Source organism: Schistocerca serialis, chromosome 4 (genome assembly GCF_023864345.2).
Source record: "Schistocerca serialis cubense isolate TAMUIC-IGC-003099 chromosome 4, iqSchSeri2.2, whole genome shotgun sequence".
NCBI classification, from domain to species: Eukaryota; Metazoa; Arthropoda; class Insecta; order Orthoptera; family Acrididae; genus Schistocerca; species Schistocerca serialis.
This window is the reverse complement of record NC_064641.1, coordinates 82,284,426-82,307,031: the sequence shown is the minus strand read 5'-3', so window position 1 is coordinate 82,307,031 and position 22,606 is coordinate 82,284,426. Positions and strand designations below refer to the sequence as shown.

At 41.6% G+C, this 22,606-nt stretch overlaps 1 protein-coding gene across 1 annotated transcript in view; it reads right to left on the bottom strand.

Annotated features, from left to right (window-relative positions):
* LOC126473648 (serine/threonine-protein kinase meng-po) overlaps nt 1-22,606 on the bottom strand; it is a 368,324-nt gene that overhangs the window by 247,684 nt on the left and 98,034 nt on the right. Inside the window, exon 3 of the mRNA XM_050100863.1 lies at nt 13,262-13,333. Within this exon, the coding sequence (XP_049956820.1) occupies nt 13,262-13,330 (69 nt within the window). The 5' untranslated portion in view covers nt 13,331-13,333. The remainder of the gene's footprint in view (nt 1-13,261; nt 13,334-22,606) is intronic.

The window sequence follows — 22,606 nt, the reverse complement described above, 5'->3', positions numbered from 1 at the left end:
CCACTGACGAGCGATTTTCTATTCTGCGGGCACTTATCTCAATATATTCCATCTCGGCGTTCGTGCGATAACTGAAAAGAGAAACCGTATCACCATCTTACGCAGCGAAATCATTTCGGAAAACCGAATTCAGTATTTCGTCCTTCCCTGTGTAATCTTCAATTTCCGTGCCAGTATAATCACTGAGCGACTGGATAGATGATTTTGATCTACTTAATGATTTTATATACAACCATAAATTCTTAAAATTTATAGTCATTTCGCATGGAAAAATTCTACTTTCGAATTCATTGAACGCTTTTCACTTTGCTTTCCTAACTGTATTTTTGGTTTCATTCAAATTTTGTTGGTCAACAAGACTTTGAGTTCGCTTAAATCTGTGGTGAAGTTCTCCTTGCTTTCGTGTCAACTTTCTAATATGGCTGTTGAATCACGGTGTGTCTTTCCTATCCTTCTCAAACTTACTCGGTGCGTAGACGTCTAACGCATATTGTCCAGTGCTTCCGAATTTTATTCATTTGTGCTCCACATCTTCTGTCAAGCACCTGATTATATGATACCGACTTTGCAGTTTGTTTTCTGTCACTTTTGCTAAGCGGAGATATTTCTTACCTTTCGTAACACCTACGGTCATTGATGCCTGGGAGCGACAGAGGTAACAGATGTTCTGCAGTATCATAAAGACTTGTCTCGAGATAGAATAAATGCTTCATAGACGGTGCATATACATTCCTGTTGACACTTAAGCTCACTGTGACCCTGCTCTACATTAAATGATTAGAACGGTTCTGTTGCTCTAAAACGTTAAAAGGAGCTCTAAAACATTGCTCTTACGAATCGGTTCCCTTATTAACTTAACGAACTATTTTTCCGACGAAAATGTTCCTGTCAGTCTCATACGAAACCATACCTCTGACACCGATTTTAATCGCATGATAAACCTATTATACAGCTGATGAACTGAAATGTCCCTCATTCTCGCGTTTATTACAGTAGCATGATTGGAAAAGTCGTCTGGGATATTCTCCAAGTTTTCTCCGAAACCCTCTGTCTTTATAGCTCCTAAAGTAGGTGTCTATGAAAACTTCTGATAACCAGATTTGTGCTTACGTCCACGCAGGTTATGACGGAAAACGCACATTTCTGCCCCAGATCGTCACCAGCAACAAAGCACAGAATTACTCTTCCGATCAATCCCTCACAATGCGAGCTATACCCTTATAAAGTTGTGATTAAAACGTCTTTAGATAGTAAATTCCATCTTGTTTTATCTATACTATTTTTCCCTTTCCTGCCTTCCTCCAGTTCTCCCTTTTCTTTCTATTTTGTAGAGATCAGTCAATACTTAAGGCTACAAATGGTCTGTGAAACGAAAGGTAATACGTAAAGGCTTCGTGGTAACATCTGCCCACACATTCCAGAACTTTAAGGAAACAGATGTTTTGCCACGTGACTTCCACATTCTTGGCGACTCGATGAAAGGTATTTGTGGACACCATTTAGCAGCGGAGAAGAGCTCTAGTGCCTGGGAGCAACAGGGCTAACAAAGGCTCTGCATAATACTTAAAATTTATCTGGAGGTGGAATAAGTGCCTCACAAACGTTACATATAAATTCCTGTGACACACGCGAGGAAGCTGCTGTAAATACACATTGCTGACATTCGCCACGTCGGCAGCGTGGATTAATGCGTCGTAGTAAAGGCGCTCACGCATACTTTGTGATGTGCCGCCCTGCAGCTCATATTGCATTCCAGTGACACTGACGTCGTAACCTCGATACCGTTCAGTATTTGGAGCTTCTGGATAAGATATGTAACAGGACAATTAAAACAGAAAATATACTGGAGGAGGGAGCTAAGAAAGTCTCTTCACACATATTCATAAATAGTAAATACGTCGAGGTTCAGTTGTGATGCAATTCTATTGAACTCGCCTCTCTTTTCATAAACACAATATCGATTGCGACCAGCCGATCTATTTCGAATCAATTGCCTTAGATAAAAATTATATGTAAACTATAAACTAAAGCTCTACGAAAGTTGATCCTGATGTTGTATAACAGAAACTCTGGGCCACTACATAAAACTGCTTGAAATTATGCGTCCCTTTCCATATAGGTCTTTGTATTCGTACTTACCTTTCCTCGAGTGGTTAAAGCTTTCGAATTTTGTTTCACTTTCATAAATTATCCTCAGCTTTATTAACATGTATTGTATGTGAGAACCACCTTTTACTCGCAGAGACACAATAGATTTTGTAGGCGATAGCTTTCATAGTCTGATAAGAGAATGCTCTCATCTTAATTTTGACGGTTGTTTTAGAACGACCTATTGCAGCAATTAAGGCATTTCAATCGGAACAAGAGGTCGAAATACCTCGAATCTGAAAAATGGTTGTTTTAATTACCATTAATTAATTAAAACATCGATAAGTTTTGCAGTACTTTGCCTAGACAAAATCCCGTTTTAGTTTCGTAATCCACTGATGAAATGGAATCGTTTACTCACCACAGCATTCTGTTTCATTTTTATTTTGTCATTTTTAGTGATTTTTCTTTTCGTATGTTTTTTGCTCTTGCACCCACTTTCAATCAGATTCATTCAATATATTATGAACACAATTTGCGTACAAACAGAACAGGCTATTTATGAAGGACTCCGAAAATAATTTCGATGCAGTGATTTATCTGCATAATATGTCATCAACATGACTTAAAATTCCTTTCTGAATAATAGAGATAACCAAACATACAACGGTACGAACAGTTAAAATAGTACAGACAGAAATACATCGGCCCAATTAACAATCAGATTTCAACCACGCACAGCCACACACGCACACACACACACACACACACACCCAAAGTGAACTGTTACAAATTAATTACAGTTTTTAAAATAAATTCCACTAATGATTTTATAAATGTCAAACTTCTTCGCAAACAAGAGGATTAATAAATGAGAAGAAAGCGTTTGATGTATGCGCACCAGCTCTGTAATCAGCCACTCGGATTCAGCCGAAAAAGATGTGATTAATGTGTTTGAGCTCCACACAGTTTCAGTACAGCGGTGGTACGAGGGAAGATCTACGAAGGTGTTGTCGACGGCAGCCGTGGTTTAATATCAACCTGGCAGTGATTCTCACGAGTACCTGGGGTGGTAGTTTGGGATACACCACACGATCATCACTGATTCACATAGCCGGTAATTTGGGCAGCAGGTGTTTCATTTCTGATGTGTGTAATGACACAGTCCCCTAGTCGAGCTATTAAAATACATTGAAGAAGCTAGGCACTTGGTTTCTGTGCACTCCGTTTCCTGTGATGGGAAGGGAGGGGGAGGGGGGGGGGGGGGTGGCGCGAACGATTAGTGGTGCCACTTACCAGTCGAAGGCAATGTAGTTTGTTGTTGGAAATGACCGTCCTGAAGGCCGAAATACTGGTGCAGATAGATTTCCGCGAGCGGCATTTAACGGCTGTCGGCTTTACTGACTGAAGAAGGAGGAGTGGGATGTCGTCTTAGCAGGTGGTAGCAGTGTTCAAATTTGTCTCTGCCTTTAAAACGTAAGACAACTTGTTATACATGCAAACACTTGCAATACTTCTCTAAAGGCGATGGCAATGTGTACTAAACTTTATTGCATGTAACCACAGGATCTACAGGAGTGCGCTGGTGATCTCGTCATAACACGAATTGTAAAGTAAATGCCATAATTTCCACCAGCTCACTCTCGTTCCTTATTGGCCGTTGCCTACAGGGAGGGCCCATTTAGCTACAAGGAGATGTACTAAGGCTTTCCCCGTCATAGCTACGTCAGTTTACACGTGTTAAGGCCGTTGGCTGTGCGCTATCTTCCACTTCTCTATGATGTCATCTTCATGAAGATAACGCGAGACCACATATTATCCGTGCTGTAGTGACCTGCATGTGGTGGTCAAAAACATGGAAACACCACAAACACCACGAATTACCATGCCTAACACAGTGCAGGAAACCCGTTGGCACTGAAAGCAGCTTCCAAACGTCTCAGAGTGGATCAGTACAGGTTTCTATGGTTTTCAAGGGAATTTTACACCGTTATTCCTGTAAAATAGTGGCAAGGTCAGGTAGCGAAGGTGGAGGTGGATAACGATGACGCACCCTTCTCTTAAAAGTAGACTAAAAAGCTTAATAAAACCGAGATCTTGTGAGATGCGACAACTCTTCCTCGTGCTCAGAAAACCAGTCCTGGACGATGGGAGCTGTGTGGACAGAGGCCCTGTCGCCTTGGCACACAGTATCGCTACTGGGGTAACAAACATTGTATTACGTGGTGGGCCTCATCAGCCAAAATAATCACATGATCCTTGGTTGTAATGAAACCTTGCAGAGTACCCTTGGAACCCATGGAATAATACGATATGGCTGCCCAAATCACCCGCGCCCTGTTTCAATCTTAGGTCGTAAACTCAGCCAGTGTGAAGCGGCGCTCATCCGACTAAATGACATGCCTCCATTGCTCCATAGTCCAGGTTGTAAGGCTTCGGCACCACGTTTCCTGTTGGGGCTTGCCTATCACCGATGAGTGATTTTGGAATTCCGTGCTTCTCTGGTGTTGACAGGGTTCGCGAGTGCGACATTCATTTCTGCAGTGACTTTCGCAGCTGCGTCCTCTTATTCTTCGTCCGAATCCTTTTCAATGAGCGTCTGTCACGTATTTTCAACACACACTTTCGTCCACGTTGTGACTTAGCAGATGACGTTTTTCTCCTTTCTCTGTATCCGGTATAAATCTTCGAGGCGGTCCCCCTTAGAGCACCAAACACTTCGGCTAACTTGTTTACGGAGGCACCCACCATAGGAGCACCAAGTCCGAGTTCGTTTATTTCCGACATAATGTACTCATCATTATACAGAACACTATTCTGACAAATTACACAGGTGGCGTTCTTGGTCAAATACTACAGCTCAACCTGCTGGCTTGGTTACGATCTGCTATGATGTTCAATCATGCAGCGGTGCTCCCATACTTTTGTCGAACCGCTGTGCCTCGATAAGACGCTTGTCCTGGCCAGCAGATTCTCCAGATCTCTCACGTATTGATAACATCTGGTCACGGGCTGCCGAAAGACTGTTGCGCCACCACTCAGCCAGTCCGATTGATGAACTGAAGAGTGGATGTGGAATACGTTCTAAGTGCCAAATCTCACATTGGTCAGGAGAATTAAAGACTGATGTATCTCTTGTACGTAACTTATTTGTATCCAAAATATTAAGGCGGCATTCTAACAGCATATAACTATGCTGCCCACCTCACCACTGCGAAAAATAATGAGACTAATTAGAAACTAAATAACTGATTAAGAACATTGTCAATGCCATACCAGGATACTGACCGGTTTTAAATGCCGATAAGAAAGTTTTTGTCCGAACTGCCGTTAATACAAAGGGACAACGTTTTATTTGTGATAATACAAGTACGGAAATACAGTAGAAATATTTTAATTAGTGCAACTGTATCAAAAACCATTCTTCATTTCTTTAACTTTTTTTTAATGAGAGAATAACATAACTAAAATCATGAAAAAGATCTCACACTGTTGATATCTGTTTCTTAAATAACTCCGTCCTTGGTATCAGACGTTGCAACGTTTACCGTAAGACACCCTGTGCTTTTGTGTCACAAATGACAACACCATTTACAGTTCTTTCTATTTTGAAAGTGATAAGCGTTGCTGATCTTTCATTTGAAGTACATATATCTGCCATGGAGTTTCCTCTTTTTAATACATTACGCTATCCCACTCACTTGTTTCAGAGTAAGAATTGTTAACAGCTATTTGAGTATTCCACTCACCTGTTTCAGAGTAAGAATAATTGTTAATAGCTACACTCCTGGAAATGGAAAAAAGAACACATTGACACCGGTGTGTCAGACCCACCATACTTGCTCCGGACACTGCGAGAGGGCTGTACAAGCAATGATCACACGCACGGCACAGCGGACACACCAGGAACCGCGGTGTTGGCCGTCGAATGGCGCTAGCTGCGCAGCATTTGTGCACCGCCGCCGTCAGTGTCAGCCAGTTTGCCGTGGCATACGGAGCTCCATCGCAGTCTTTAACACTGGTAGCATGCCGCGACAGCGTGGACGTCAACCGTATGTGCAGTTGACGGACTTTGAGCGAGGGCGTATAGTGGGCATGCGGGAGGCCGGGTGGACGTACCGCCGAATTGCTCAACACGTGGGGCATGAGGTCTCCACAGTACATCGATGTTGTCGCCAGTGGTCGGCGTAAGGTGCACGTGCCCGTCGACCTGGGACCGGACCGCAGCGACGCACGGATGCACGCCAAGACCGTAGGATCCTACACAGTGCCGTAGGGGACCGCACCGCCACTTCCCAGCAAATTAGGGACACTGTTGCTCCTGGGGTATCGGCGAGGACCATTCGCAACCGTCTCCATGAAGCTGGGCTACGGTCCCGCACACCGTTAGGCCGTCTTCCGCTCACGCCCCAACATCGTGCAGCCCGCCTCCAGTGGTGTCGCGACAGGCGTGAATGGAGGGACGAATGGAGACGTGTCGTCTTCAGCGATGAGAGTCGCTTCTGCCTTGGTGCCAACGATGGTCGTATGCGTGTTTGGCGCCGTGCAGGTGAGCGCCACAATCAGGACTGCATACGACCGAGGCACACAGGGCCAACACCCGGCATCATGGTGTGGGGAGCGATCTCCTACACTGGCCGTACACCACTGATCATCGTCGAGGGGACACTGAATAGTGCACGGTACATCCAAACCGTCATCGAACCCATCGTTCTACCATTCCTAGACCGGCAAGGGAACTTGCTGTTCCAACAGGACAATGCACGTCCGCATGTATCCCGTGCCACCCAACGTTCTCTAGAAGGTGTAAGTCAACTACCCTGGCCAGCAAGATCTCCGGATCTGTCCCCCATTGAGCATGTTTGGGACTGGATGAAGCGTCGTCTCACGCGGTCTGCACGTCCAGCACGAACGCTGGTCCAACTGAGGCGCCAGGTGGAAATGGCATGGCAAGCCGTTCCACAGGACTACATCCAGCATCTCTACGATCGTCTCCATGGGAGAATAGCAGCCTGCATTGCTGCGAAAGGTGGATATACACTGTACTAGTGCCGACATTGTGCATGCTCTGTTGCCTGTGTCTATGTGCCTGTGGGTCTGTCAGTGTGATCATGTGATGTATCTGACCCCAGGAATGTGTCAATAAAGTTTCCCCTTCCTGGGACAATGAATTCACGGTGTTCTTATTTCAATTTCCAGGAGTGTATTTGAGTTACATGACAATGAGACATTTTGATCATACTGCATTTGGAGATTCTAATCTCCTGCTTTGATTCCAGTGCTTCAGGATTATCTTAAAAATCAAAGTAGTCAGTTGAAAGCACTGGAACGGCATTTCGAACTTCTGAGGGCAGCACTGCTTGGCACGTTTTAGTAATAAATGTCTGAAATGTTTTCTACCTGATTTGATTGTTGAAATGCGTCTCGGGGATATGAAACAGGGCGCAGAGAACACAATGGCATTAAAATAGATTTTTGGAACGTTTTCCATATCCACTCTCCAGTTCCGGCCGACAGATGAAGCAATATGGAATGATGTCCCGTATCCGTTATCCAAGCCGAGTTCGACGCGATGCCCAGACGTGTTAGAGCGATTTTTGCTGCCACGGGTGGCAACTCCGTGCTTTAAATTTGGCGTCCTGTATACGTCTAAATCATCTACAAAATTAATAATCTGTACTGTAAAGTATACGCACAGTAAGTACAATTTCGTTAATGCCGTCCTCCGTGCTGCCGCAGTTTTAATGGCCAGCCAGCAGGGTACGTCTGTTTTGAGGTGACATCTGCAGCCAGTAAACGTTTCTCCTGGACACAAGACTTTCTAATATCAGCAGCTCGTGAGCAGCACGGCATGGTGCTGCCTGTGTCGGCGGTTGTTTGTGCAGACGTGAGACACGCCCCAGCACTTGGCGCCTGGCTGGTATGAGCTAGTGTGACGTAGCCGGCGTGCGCCGAGTCCGGAAATAGCAGGCACGTCGCAGCCGCTGGCGGAATGTCTCCGTGGAGCTCTGTGAGGGAAAGGGCCGGTGGGAGATGCACGCGTCTGTCACCCTGTGGTATGTCAGCGCACATTTGGCAGACAATGCAGATTCATCTAATGAAGTACTGTCTGAAAAAAGCTGCAGAAATACTGTCAGATCTTGATAAGTCTTCAAAGTGGTACAAAGATCGACAACTTGCTTTAAATATTCAGAAAAATAAAATTTCTAACTCCCACAAACAACTGGGTGGAATAATTTGTGGGGATATGAAATGGAATGAGCACGTAGACTCAGTCGTAGGTAATGTGGCTGGAAGACTGTTTCATTGTTAAGGTGCTGGGAAAATACCAACATTCTACAATAGTGATTGCTTAAAAAACAGTCATATGAAACATGCTACAATATTGCTCGAGTGTGCAAGACCCGTACCAAATAGGCCTAATAAACGATTTCTCTGCCTCGTGATGGCTGGGTGTTGTGTGATGTCCTTAGGTTAGTTAGGTTTAAGTAGTTCTAAGTTCTGGGGGACTGATGACCATAGATGTTAAGTCCCATAGTGCTCAGAGCCATTTGAGCCACTAATAAAAGAACTGAACGTCTACAAAGAATAGCAGTACAAAAATGATGACAGACTTGAGTTACTCAATGGAAAGCGACACTTTGATGCTGAAAAACAGAAATGTTAGACTCTTGAAGAAAGACGCGAAATATTCTCAGAAAAACTACCTTACACACAGCACAGAGGAATATCCGCATAAGCTTCGTTTGCACATCTGACTGCGGTACTACTACATCAGTGATGTCTTTGCCGCCACCACAAGGCACTCTGGTGGTATAAACGAAACTGGTAAACAGAAATCAACTAAAATAGTGCACGGACTGTGTGCTCATTAGCATCACATCCTAGAATTAATGAATCGCCATTTCTCATTCATGTTTATGGCGCATATGTTTACTGCTATTGATATACAAAGGAAATTAATTTATTCTGCGTATTTCCATCCACTAGCAACTCAAGTCAGAGAGCATGTACAGGGTCCGGCAGGAAGGTGTTACAATTTTCAAAAAATTCCGACATTAATTTTTTTAAACAAATTTTAATTTTTATTCTTTTCAGAGATTACAAATGTAATGCTATTTAATAAACATAAGGCACGAACAAGAATGCATTGTAGTGCGGAAAATGACGTGTTCCAAATCGTGGCTGTTCTTGTCCAGGCACTGTTACACGGGACTGGAAAAATTGTCCATACACCTATCAAGCATAGCAAGGGGAGTTCACGAGTTTCTCAAGTAATTACTTCCGAAGAAGCTTCAAGAGCCTGTGGTTCTTCAAAGTAAACCCTAGATTTCATATAATCCCACAAGAAATAATCTCGCGGAGAAAGATCTGGAGGTCGAAGAGGCCACTCCACGTCCCCGCACAAGGAAATGAGGCGACCTGGAATATGCTCTTTTAGAAAATCCGGGGGTGATCTTCAGTTATCGAAAGTAGCTTCAGCCGCGCGGAGTGGCCGCGCGGTTTAAGGCGCCATGTCATGGACTGCGCGGCCCCTCCCGCCGGACGTTCGAGTCCTCCCTCGTGTATGGGTTTATTTGTTGTTCTTAGCATACGTTAGCTTAAGTTAGTTTAACTAGTGTGTAAGTATAGGGACCGATGACGAAAGCAGTTTGTTCCCTTGCGAATTCACACACTTTTGAGCATTTTTTTGAAAGTAGCTTAATCCTGTAGAAAGCTAACATTACCGAGGTCAGTCATCTTCTCAGTTCTGGCATAAAAGATTTTCACAATATCGTCAGGTAACGCTATGAGTTGACACTCAAAGCGCATCCATTTTCTCGGAAAAAGTAGTATCCAATGATACCAAATCGGGATAATCCTCCCACATAGTTACTTTCTCACTGCGTAGTTCCCGTGGATTATTTTCCGACCTGTACCTGCAATTTTCTTTGTTCGCAGCACCTGTTAACTGAAGTTGAGTCTCATAACTCCCTATCAGGATACTGTCATTTCAAAGGCGTCCAGCATCCCTTAAGCGAACATATGCCACCGTACATAGTCATTTTGCTTCAGCTGTTGAACCACCATGATTTTAATAGGATGAACGTGTAGGCCAAAGTCCAAAATGCGGCGAAATGACCTGTCCGAAATGCGCAGAGCGCGAGCATGTCGTACCGCTGAACGCCGAGGGCCTGTCTAACTTTGTCGATATTTTCTGCTGTTCTAACTGTCCGAACACTTCGAGCTGTTCCAGAGCTCACTGTTCCTCTCGTTCTGAAGTTCTTGAACCACTTTTATTACTGTTGGGCGAGATAGGGCAGCACCGTGTTGACCAACATTGAGCTGAACGCGAAATCTTCGCTGTGTCTACGATATCGCATGACCAGTTGCAACAAAGATGTCGTAAACAAAGAAGCGTTGGTCAGATAACCAAGGCTTCATGGCTACCGAAATGACAACTAGTAACAAATTTATATCAACCACTGCGCGTGCGCTAGTTCCTTCACGCTTATGGCGGACTCTAAAACGCAACACCTCCCTGCCGGACTCTGTATTTCCGGAATACAGAAGCGTATTATTACATCAGTTAATAATTTTAGATTATCCTGCAGAGACCTTTTGAAAAACTTTGATAATTTGACAACTGCTTCACGATGCGTACGTTCATTGTTAGTCGTCTGTTGTGATGAATATTTCTGTTCTGCTACAATAACAAAATAGAGCAAAGCAGGAAGAAAAGGTAAAAACAAAATAACCTCTATCAGGACTTCAAGGGATTATCATTTATATAGAAAGGAGTCAGACCCAAAGATTCACGTGTATTCCATAACCTGTTAGAGCACATAAAATTTGTGATGGGTTACGGTTGAGTTTAGGACCGAATTAAAGTATTTTCTGTTGGCAACTGCCTCCTCCCCACTGAAGAGTATCTTCACGGAAACTATCAATATTAAATGTTTAGTGTTAATTTGTAATTCGCGTTAAATAATATTTCGTAATGTTATGGCATTTATTGCATTACAGTTAGATAGACCGAACATCCTTGTTTTCTTTCACTGTCATAGAGACACCTGTGTAGGTGATCCACAGAATACGATTAACGTGGTGTAATACTTTAAGCTTTGCTGTATGACGAATTTATTCTGATGTTTTCTGTTAGCTCGTATCATCTACATACTTCGATCCGTCCAACCCCAACAGTTCTTTCTGAAGAACACTATTATGCAGTCTACTTTCAATCAGTGCCCAATGTAGTTCTTTTCCTATTCTTTTTTGTAGCTAGTAACTGCCTTTCATTAATTGTCTTTTCATTTTGTTGACTCGTTCTTTTCTTTACGCTTCAGATTCCACGAATTTATGACTGCTACCCTTGTTTTCATTTCTTCACATCTCATCTCGTTGCCTTCGATTTATATTCACCGAATGACGTTTTCTTAAAAAAATATAGAACTAGCTATAACCACAAACCACATTTTATTCGCGCCATTAGCATATACGACCTTTTTCCCGGTTCGGTTCTCCTTCATCCTTATTTATAATATCATGTGATGGGAACATGACCCTAGAAATGTGCCGCAACTACAGATAGACTGAACAAGTTGTAACTGGTCGACTAAATCAGGTGTGCATGAAATTAAACACTCATAGTGCACCCATTACGGTCTGTATAAGGAGAATGTTATAATGCAGTTTTTCCATTAAGAGGAATGCCTTTCATCATTCTTTATCGATCTCAGCCCGTTGTACAATAAAAGACTCAAAAAAGGAAAGATGCACACAATAACTCGATGAAGCAAGAAAGGATTTTTCAGTTTGCATTAATTTCAAAATTTTACTCTCTCAAAATTGCTTATTATCACCATAAGGTAAGTCTGTAAAAGAAATGGAAACGGAACTTAAGATTGATTTGGTGAACCCAGGCATCGAAACGTTTTCTGTTAACTTACAAAATGCAAATTTTAGAGACCAACTACGTTCATTTTTTTGGAAACGGTATCAGTTCTCTAGTTTAAGAGCCTTGGGCTGTGCAACACAACGGTTCTTAAAGTTTTGTCGGCGACTGCGATGGACTTCATTAGATCACTGTCGCAAACTCCTCTGCATTGCCCTTATTGGAAACACACATGAAACTGTATGGTCGAAGTTCAAATGGGTCTGAGCACTATGGGACTTAACAGCTGTGGTCAGCAGTCCCCTAGAACTTAGAACTACTTAAACCTAACTAACCTAAGGACATCACACACATCCATGCCCGAGGCAGGATTCGAACCTGCGACCGTAGCAGTCGCGCGGTTCCGGACTGCGCGCCTAGAACCGCGAGACCACCGCGGCCGGCTATGGTCGAAGTGTCAGCAAAGAATATGATTCTTACATCTCAGTCTTTAAACTTTAGAAGCAATGAATTTTCATATCTGCAAACATAACAAAATTCGACACGTCATGGATATCAATCATTACATTACATAAAACTGCATCGAAAACAAAATTCAGAGCTCACAGCTACATTCCGGAGCATAGCCTATGTTTCGAGCATTTAAGTTTCTTCGGATGGCACGTAATATCAGACTAATTTTTGTTACTTCATGAAATGAATATATAAACTACGCAAGACATGCTTTATAAAATCAGTAACCTTCCTGACGGGCTGCAAATATCATTGACAGAGGGCATCATAGGCATGCTGTTCCACGGAACCAGCAGATCGTTCCGTTCCCTCAAAGCTTCGACATGCTTCAAGAAACTGATCCCTGTACAAATGGGGAAAAGCAGGAAACGTTGGGAAGAAATGTGGCCTTCGACTCACGCCGCCGGGTTTAAAGGCGTCAGTGCAACAGACCTTGACAGACAGAGCTATCTGGGATATAGGTTTGAGTATTCGGTATCGTCATTCAAATTAAGTCCTAACGAACCTTTAGCTTTGTAGTACAAAAAGCGACGGCGTAGCTAGCTAAAATCTTAGCTGAAACACAACTGTAGAAGCTACTTGATTCATATCTTACGTATAGACTCTTGTAGCGTGCATATGGTTCTCAAACGAATTCGAAACATTCGATAGGTTACATGAACAGATTCGAGGGAAGTTATAATTTGTTGTTACATACCTGCCAACGATAATAAAGGATCTCGTAGTTTAATGATTCACAAACGACATATTACGTATGCGAGCATGCTCTAGTGTAACGCCACTAACCTTCTCTAGCTCAAATTCTCTGATACGGTGGATGCTTCCTCCAATTGCCTTCTTTGATAAGCTGCCCATGACCTGAAACAGGACACACTGATATGTAGATTGAGTGACTGTGCAAAATAATATACTTACTATTGTTACCTAATAGCAGCTCTATTTACTCTTTATTGTATTATCCTATTTTTGTTATTTCTTTGCTCTTACGTGCCTGTTGTCTAATGATATACAGTAAAGATAGTAAAATTAGGGATTACAGGGTACCTACAGACAGTCGTTCATCCAGGTGTGCCATGTGTGAGAGTAATACAAATATTGTGTGTGTGTGTGGGGGGGGGGGGGGGGGGGGAGACTGATTTAAGTAAGTACTTTAAGGGGGGTCGGCCGTCAAACGGGCCGACTTGGAGCAGGAGAGGCATCACAGGACATTTTAATTTCCAGTGTCTATACTTTTACAAATAAATTCATAAAACTTTGTCATCATGACCAGGAAGGATTCAGGATTCAGACTCATTGCAATGGAAGTTCGAAAACATAGCAAAATATTTTTTTTATGTGTGAAATTTCATCATTTTTTCACTTACTAATGGCTGCATTTGTTGCTATAGGTACACTTTTCTTCATAAGTTAGATTCTTCGACGAATTTTGCATAGTATACATACCTACCTACAGGTGTACGAAACTCTAGGATTTATTTAATTTGTGAGAAAACGAAAGAGCTGTTGTATTTTAAACTTCATGTTTAGAAAAAACACTAATTTTGTAGTTAATTACCTCAATTTTTACCCCAGTTTTTAATAGATTCGGAAAATTCTAGAGTTCCATACACCTTTAAGTATGGTTTGTATGCTGTGCAAAATTCATCGAAGAATCTCTCTTACTTACGAAGAAAAGTGTACCGATAGCAACAAATGCTGCCATTAGTAAGTGAAAAAAATGATGAAATATCATGTATAAAAAAAGTATTTCGTTATGTTTTATAACTTCCACTGCTAAGAGTGTGAATTCTGAATGCTTCCTGGTCATGCTGACAAAGTTTTAGAAATTTATTTGTAAAAGTATAGACAGTGGAAATTGAAATGTCCTGTGGTGCCTCTCCTGCTCCAAGTCGGCCCGTTTGACGTCCTAACCCCCTTCAGTAATTTTTGACGGCGTACAGATTTAGTTACTGTAGGATTGGTTGGCCTCGCTACTGAATCTGCGCTGCGGTGTAGCCTGACTTGGAGGGGCGGCCGGAGCACTTCAACCAAGCGACACTTGGAGTGGGTACCGTACCGTCTGCTAAACACTAGGGACATGGCGAGCTTGCTGAACAGGCAGAATTAAGGCAGTTAAGAGCTGCAGTTGGCAGTAGTAAAATTCAGAACAGTACAGAGAAGTGAACTGTCGTCAAACATTCTAATTTAGCCAAGACGTTACATAGAAGCTGCATTCTGGTAGCTTTATTCTACACGTCTCCAGCAGCTTCACTGCTCTGAAGATTGCAGACAAAAGTATTCAAACAGCCAAAAAGGTCACGGGCATTCGTACAAGACATGGAAAAATAGTAATAATTAGAGAGGGATGAAAACAGAAAGAAAGTATTTCTGGGAGTAGTTACAGGAGGGGATTTTCAAATTAGTATGCAGCTCAGAGGGTAGAGAGTATACGATAAGCAGTTTTTATAAGCCAAATACAAGTTCAGTGCTGTCATGTTTAATGTAGCCTCTATGGGGAAAGATCTTGGTAAAGAAGATCATGTAGTCAGAATGAAATTTCACTCTGCTGCGGTGTGTGAGCTGGTACGAGACTTCCTGGCAAATTGAACCTGCATGCCGGATCGTGATTCAGATCTTGGACCATTGTCCCTCGCGGGCAAGTGCCCACTGGCTGAGCTATCCCAGCACGACTCGCGACCCGACCTCACAGCTTTACTTCCTTCACTAGTTCATGAGAGCGGGTCGTGAGTCATGCTCGGATAGCTCAGTCGGTGGGAGTTTACCCGCGAGGGACAAACATCCCAGGTTCGAGTGTCGGTCTGACACACAGTTTTAATTTACCAGGAAGTTTCAAAAGCATGGTTCAAATGGCTCTAACCACTATGGGACTTAACATCTGAGGTCATCAGTACCCTAGACTTAGAACTAATTCAACCTAACTAATCTAAAGGACATCACACACATCCATATTGGTAAGAAGTTACTTGTACAACGGAATTCCATAAATACTCATTGCAACTGGTACACCCTCTGTCAAATCCTTCTGACTTCCAATATTTTCACTAAGCATTTCTGGGCAATTTTTTCGAAAGATAGAGGTGCGAAACAACTGTAGACACACTTGCAGCAACGAGTAGAGAAACAAAAAAAAGGTAGCTTGTACAGCACAAAGGGTACAAGTGTCACTGCGGAAGTGTTATGAATAAGATCGACAAATGCGTACTGCATTCAACAGCTGTTTGAGTGCTGTGCTTCATTATTAGATTACAAAACATAGATAGGTTTCTGACAGTGTAAAGGCACCCAAGAAAAAAGATTTTCAAACTTCATGAAGCAATTAGGAATAAGACTTAGTAGAAATTGTCCTCGATGGTGAGTGTTCATCGGAGGTGAGGGTATCATCTGGAGTGCCCCAGGGAAGTGTGGTAGGTCCGCTGTTGTTTTCTATCTACGTAAATGATCTTTTGGGTAGGGTGGATAGCAATGTGCGGTTGTTTGCTGATCATGCTGTGGTGTACGGGAAGGTGTCGTTGTTGAGTGACTGTAGGAGGATACAAGATGACTTGGACAGGATTTGTGATTGGTGTAAAGAATGGCAGCTAACTGTAAATATAGATAAATATAAATTAATTCAGATGAATAGGAAAAAGAATCCTGTAATGTTTGAATACTCCATTAGTAGTGTAGCACTTGACACATTCACGTCGATTAAATATTTGGGCGTAACATTGCACAGCGATGTGAAGTGGGACAAGCATGTAATGGCAGTTGTGGGGAAGGCGGATAGTCGTCTTCGGTTCATTTGTAGAATTTTGGGAAGATGTGGTTCATCTGTAAAGGAGACCGCTTATAAAACACTAATACGACCTATTCTTGAGTACTGTTCGAGCGTTTGGGATCCCTATGAGGTTGGATTGAGGGAGGACATAGAAGCAATTCAGAGGCGGGCTGCCAGATTTGTTACTGGTAGGTTTGATCATCACGCGAGTGTTACGGAAATGCTTAAGGGACTCGGTTGGGAGACTCTAGAGGAGAGGAGGACCTCTTTTCGTCAATCGCTACAGAGTAAATTTAGAGAACCAGCATTTGAGGCTGACTGCAGTACAATTTTACTGCCGCCAACTTACATTTCGCGGAAAGACCATAAAGATAAGCTAGGAGAGATTAGGGCTCGTACAGAGGCATATAGGCAGTCATTTTTCCCTCGTTCTGTTTGGGAGTGAAACAGGGAGGAAGATGCTAGTTTTGGTATGAGGTACCCTCCGCCACGCACCGTATAGTGAATTGCGGAATATGTATGTAGATGTAGAAATAACTGGAAAATAGCTTTTAAATTATAGATTGCAGCAATCAGTCATTCTTTTTAAATTTTTAAATTTAATAAGAAATTTTGTAATTTTTTGTATTTAAGGTACGTAAAGTTGAGAACTCATATCAATCAAACGTAGCAGATCAATGCAAAATTCTCGAGAAACTCGACTTCAAATGTTTCCGAGTGCCTTTAATAGCCCAAGCAAAGCCATTTTTTTTTTCCATGGGCTGCATGGCTCTATGGCAGAATGCTCACTTGCAATGTGCGAGGCCCAGGTTCGATTCCCAACTGTGGTAGATATTCAAAATAAGGTGCGTGATCTAATAGTATTTCCGTAATGCGTAAAATAAATCAAAATGAAAAAAATTGTAACGTTTCTTTACTCTAACAACTCTTTTATAAAAGATCGGTAACTGAGAAATTATATTTGAAATTAAAACTGGATTTTTGTGTGCGAGATGTCATTAGAAATAATGACTTGTATTTTTCATGAAAATGACAATAAGATATGTATTAATTAACATATATTTGATGAATTTTTTATTTAAATGACGTAGCTATTCGAACTGACTGAAGGAAAAAAAAAGATCGAAACGAGAATGGAACCAGCGATCCAGCGAATAACATTCTCAAGCGCTACCGATTTTTTTTCTATGTTTATTTATTTTACTCTTCAGGAAAATGCTCGTAGATCACGCACCTCTATTTAAAAATTTGCGTCGGCTAGGAATGAGACCGATACCCCCCTCGTTGCAGGCGAGCATTTATCACAAAGCCACGCCACCTGTCGAGAAATTGACCTTGCTTTCGGATATTTAAGACATCAGGAAAACTTCAAAGTCGATTTTCTCGAGAATTTCTGAAAGTCGGTTCGAACTGCTGTAGAAGATGAATATTTGACTTCTGAAATTTGCGTACTATAAATACAAAAAAATTTAAAAAATCAGATTGCCGTCTGGCCTCCTTATAAGATTGAAAAAGTCTACAAGATGGTCTAGTGAGAATATTACGTAAAGCTGTGAACAGAACATCTTGCGGAAAAATTTTAAGGAACCTAGGGATACTTACACTTATTTGTCAGTACATAAACCGCTAATGGTATTTGTTGTTAATAAGAAGACTGAATAAAGACTGATCTGTGGAATTCACAATCACAATACGACAAATAAAAATATATACTATAATGACTGCGCATCCACGAGTAGGTTTTAGAATGGAATTTTATACTCTGTTGAAAAACTCTGTATCAGATTGCCAGTACATCAAGCAGGAAACAAAAATCCCAAGGTATTCAAAAGCAAAGAAAAAGAATACTTCATTAGCCACTCTTCTGCAGTTTGTCATAAATATTAGATTATGTCTGTACGAAAGAGATCTTGACTTTGCAAGTTTATAGGAATCGGCTGAATCGTATAAGAGGAGGAACAGTGAATTAATAATAAGCACAACGACGTAGTTTCTATTTTCGATCGCCATAGAGAAGCTAAAATAACAGTTGTAGGAATACGTTGAAGCAAAGCCAGTACTTTCCTACCGCTCGCCACTACATAAATTCTCGCTCTGCATTGCTATTGCTCACCTGCAGGAAGCGAACACAGCCAATGAAATTTGGTGCAATGTACCATACTTAGTAAATTTTGTTCAGTAACCAGTACTCATTAATTAAATTCGAGAGAGTTCATTTTATAAGCCACAGGCATAAAAATTTTGTTACGTTTTGGTTACTAATTTGGATATGACTAGCATTAAATCGATGTTCCTGAATTGAAAACAGCTGCGAATTTGAAAATTTGAGGTAGAATGTAATTTTAAAACTTATGCACGCCTATAAATGCCATTTGAACATACCTATATAGCAACAGTATTCAAAAATTTGTGCCGCGCGGGGTAGCCGTGCGGTCTGTGGCGTCCTGCACGGTTCGCACGGCTCCTCCCGTCAGAGGTTCGAGTCCTCTCTCGGGCATGTGTGTGTGTGTGTGTGTGTGTGTGTGTGTGTGTGTGTGTGTGTGTGTGTGTGTGTGTGTGTGTGTGTGTGTTTTGTCCGTAGCGTATTAGTTTAAGTTAGATTAAGTAGTTTGCAAGCTTAGGGACCGATGACCTCAGCAGTTTGGTCCCATAAGATCTTATCACAAATTTCCATTTTTTTCCAAAACTTCGTAACTTTACCTTGTTCAATTGCCATCAATCGCTATTTGCTGATAACTGTTTCGGCTTGCTGTATAATCGCCAGCCAACGCCACTTAGTCAAATACAGCAGTATTTTAAATGATTTTCAGAAGGCACCTCGTGCACGGATAAACTCGTTTGTAAATTATTTAGGATGTAGACATGAATAGCAGTCAATGAGATTTCCTTATCTTTAATAGAAGAGGGTATCTAAATAGAAAAAATCTCATGATTGGCGAAGACCTAATTAAAATGTTATATCAGATTTAAACGAATTAATAGAGGATTTTTCTCGTTTTTTTTTTACATCTAGTAGATCATCTTGATTTGACTAAGTGGCACTGGCTGGCGATTATAATGCAAGCCGAAACAGTTATCAGCAAATAGCGATTGTTGGCAATTGAATTTTCGACTGAGGGATTTTATGTGTTGGAAAACATATTCCTAAGGAGAAGATTCATGCAAATTGAGGAGGCGTCTCCTTCGTATATCTTCTGCCTTAATTATGGTATATATTCTATCTTGTGTTGGCTTCTTCAATGGATGGAGGTAATTATATACTTTGCTTTAAAGGAGCGAAGCAGAAATAATAGTAGAAATTGAAGAGGTACGAATGGAATGTGTTTCTTTACACGGCCCTACAGACAACTGTTAAAAAAGAGAAAATAGAAACTTTTTAAAGAATCAGAAGACGAAGATGTACTTAGGACAAGTCGGTCATATGTAGATGGTATTTTTTGGGAAGCGTAATAGAAAAAACGTACTGTAAGATGTAAAACAACTCGATTAATGTTCACTGATCTAGAAAAGCCATACGATACGGTGCCATTAATAAAGTGCTGGCTGAGCATGAATAGTGGTGTCTTAATACATTACACAAACGCAGTTAGAGCCTTATAAGATCCGCACAGAAAGCAGTAGAGTCTCCCAAAAACTCATAGTAGATGGGAACTGCTACATACAAAAAGCTGTATTACAAGGAAAGTAAGTCTTGCATGAAAACAAGACACATGCAACAAAACATTGTTTGCAGCTTTCAAGAGCTAACGAAGACATATCTATATTTAAAGTATAGTAATCAGACTTCTTCACATATCCAAACACACACACACATTGTAGCACATAAGTTCTTCCCCAAAAGACTCACTACTACAGTTCTCACCAAAACATTCAAATTAGGGCCGCACTGAACAAAGAGACGAACAAGTGAGCGCCTCCGTATAAGTGTGGAGACGCAAGTGTTTGCGAAAAATTCTTGTGAAGAAAAAATATGAGAGTGAAGTACAAGAAAAAGTGTGGAATACAGTGCACGGAATACCAGTTGAAAGAGGTATCTACTAAAGACACGCAACTGGACAGAAAACATAAGTACAGTGACATACACAACCACTAATTACGAAAAAGTGTTTCCAAAATAAGCAAATTTCTTCATGATTACTTTGGAGGTGACATGCCGTCAAACGCTGAAAAGGCACAAAAAACCGACCTGCAAAAAAGTAGTTCTCATAGACGGCGTAATTGCAGGTGAGAAATCGAAAAAAAAAAATCAAAGATGTGTATGTTAAAGTTTTTAGGCCTAAAATAGAAAAACAACCGTGAACATTGTATGGCATTTTATAGTAATAAATCGATACCCACAAAAGATAACAGATAAGTGTCGAAACATGGCTGGATAAATAAAAAAGAAATATACTGTGCTTTGCGTAAGATGGAGTTTAAAAAAAAAAGCTCGCAAAAGATTGAAAAAACGTCAGCAGAAGCTTCCAACCAAAGCACGATGATTCTGCTCTCAATCCTTTTGTCTGATACACTGCACCATCCAGATGAACCGCGTGGCAAGTGAATATAATTTCCTGAATGGTAACGCCGATGTACACAAAGATAAAAAAAGAAAGACGCACTACGGAGGAATTACCGAAATGGGACGGAAATCGGAAGATATGACATGTACATCCAGACAAACAAATTGTGATAGTTTCAGAAAAATTCGATGGTGTACTCAAGAGAAAGATCTTCACAAATTGAGGTAATCAATAATGCGTCGGTTCATCTCTGGCCCTTATGCAAGCCGTTATTCAGCTTGGCATTGATTGACAGAGATTTTGATATCCTCCTGAGGGATATCGTGCCATATTCTGTCCAACTGGCGCGTTACATCGTCAAACTCTCTGCCCATAATGCTACAAACATTCTCAGTTGAGGCGACATCCGGCGACCTTGCTGGCCAAGGTAGGATTTGGCAAGCACGAAGATAAACTGTAGAAACTGTCGCCGTGTGCGGGCGAGCGTTGTCTTGCTGAAATTTAAGCCTAGGATGGCTTGCCATGAAGGACGACAAAAAGTCTTAGTGTATATCTTTAAGATAACTTATTTAGTGCAACTGCTCGTATAATAATTAAAGCGTTAACTTCTATCTGGGAAGTACTTGCTTTACAGCACAAAAAATATCTGCCGAGAGTAAATAAACAGAGCAAATTGAAATTGACGACCCTGATTACGTAATTAGTAGCATCAGTAGATACGTTTCCTTTTCAAACCTGTAGTGTGATAAGGGTTTCTGCATACGTAACAGAGCACCAATTAACGACGATATTCATAAAGTTTTAATTATCACCTTGAAATACGCGAGCTGTGACCATGAAACCGGCTGATGGTGTTTGTACTCCGTATATTCACTCTTCAATGAGACACATTTTTCCCAGCAACGATGACTTGGCGGCTACATACGTTGTAAAATTCTGCATTTTGGCTATCCAGGACAGGTTCCACCTCGAAAATCACCTCGTCGTCACTCTCATTTGAGGAAGGAGGAAGAAGTGACTGGATGGCATGTCAGCAGAATAACCGTGGGATCCGGGGGGATAAGGCAAAATCTGGCAGCCGTAATATCAACATCTGTGTCCTGGGCGGAATCAGCTGGGGCGCTGACGTTGTGCCAAAGCACCTTCTGGACAGCTTCCCGCGAAGCGTCGTCTTGACAGCCTCCCGGAAACTTGTCGGGCAGTTTCGGTAGCTCGTTCTTGGGACTTGCATCCACATCGACATCTACAGCTACACGGATGCACTGCAAATCATATTTAAGTGCCTGTTCATCGAGCCACCTTCACAATTCTCTATTATTTCAGTTTCGTACAGCGTGCGGAAAGAACGAGCACCTACATCTTTCCGTACTAGCTCTGATTTCCATTATTTTATCGTGGTGATCATTTCTCCCTATTTAGGTCGGTGTAAACAAAATAATTTCGCATTCGGAGGAAAAAATTGGTGATTGGAATTTCGTGAGAAGATTCCGTCGCAACGAAAAACGCCTTCGTTTTAAATATACCCAATCCAAATCCTGTATTATTTCTGTGACACTCTCTCTCATATTTAGCGATAATACAAAACGTGCTGCACTTCTTTGAACTTTTTCGATGTGCTCTATCAGTCCTGTCTGGCAAGGATCCCACACCGCCTGGCAGTATTCTTATAAGAGGACGAATAAGCGTAGATCTGTTACGTTTTCTAAGTGTCCTGCCAAAAAAATGCAGTCTTTGGTTAGCCTTTTCCACAACATTTTCTATGTGTTCCTTCCAATTTGAATTGTTCATAATTGTAACTACTAGGTATTTAGGCCATTATATTTGTCTTATTTATCGTGTAACCGAAGTTTAACGAATTCCTTTTAGCACTCA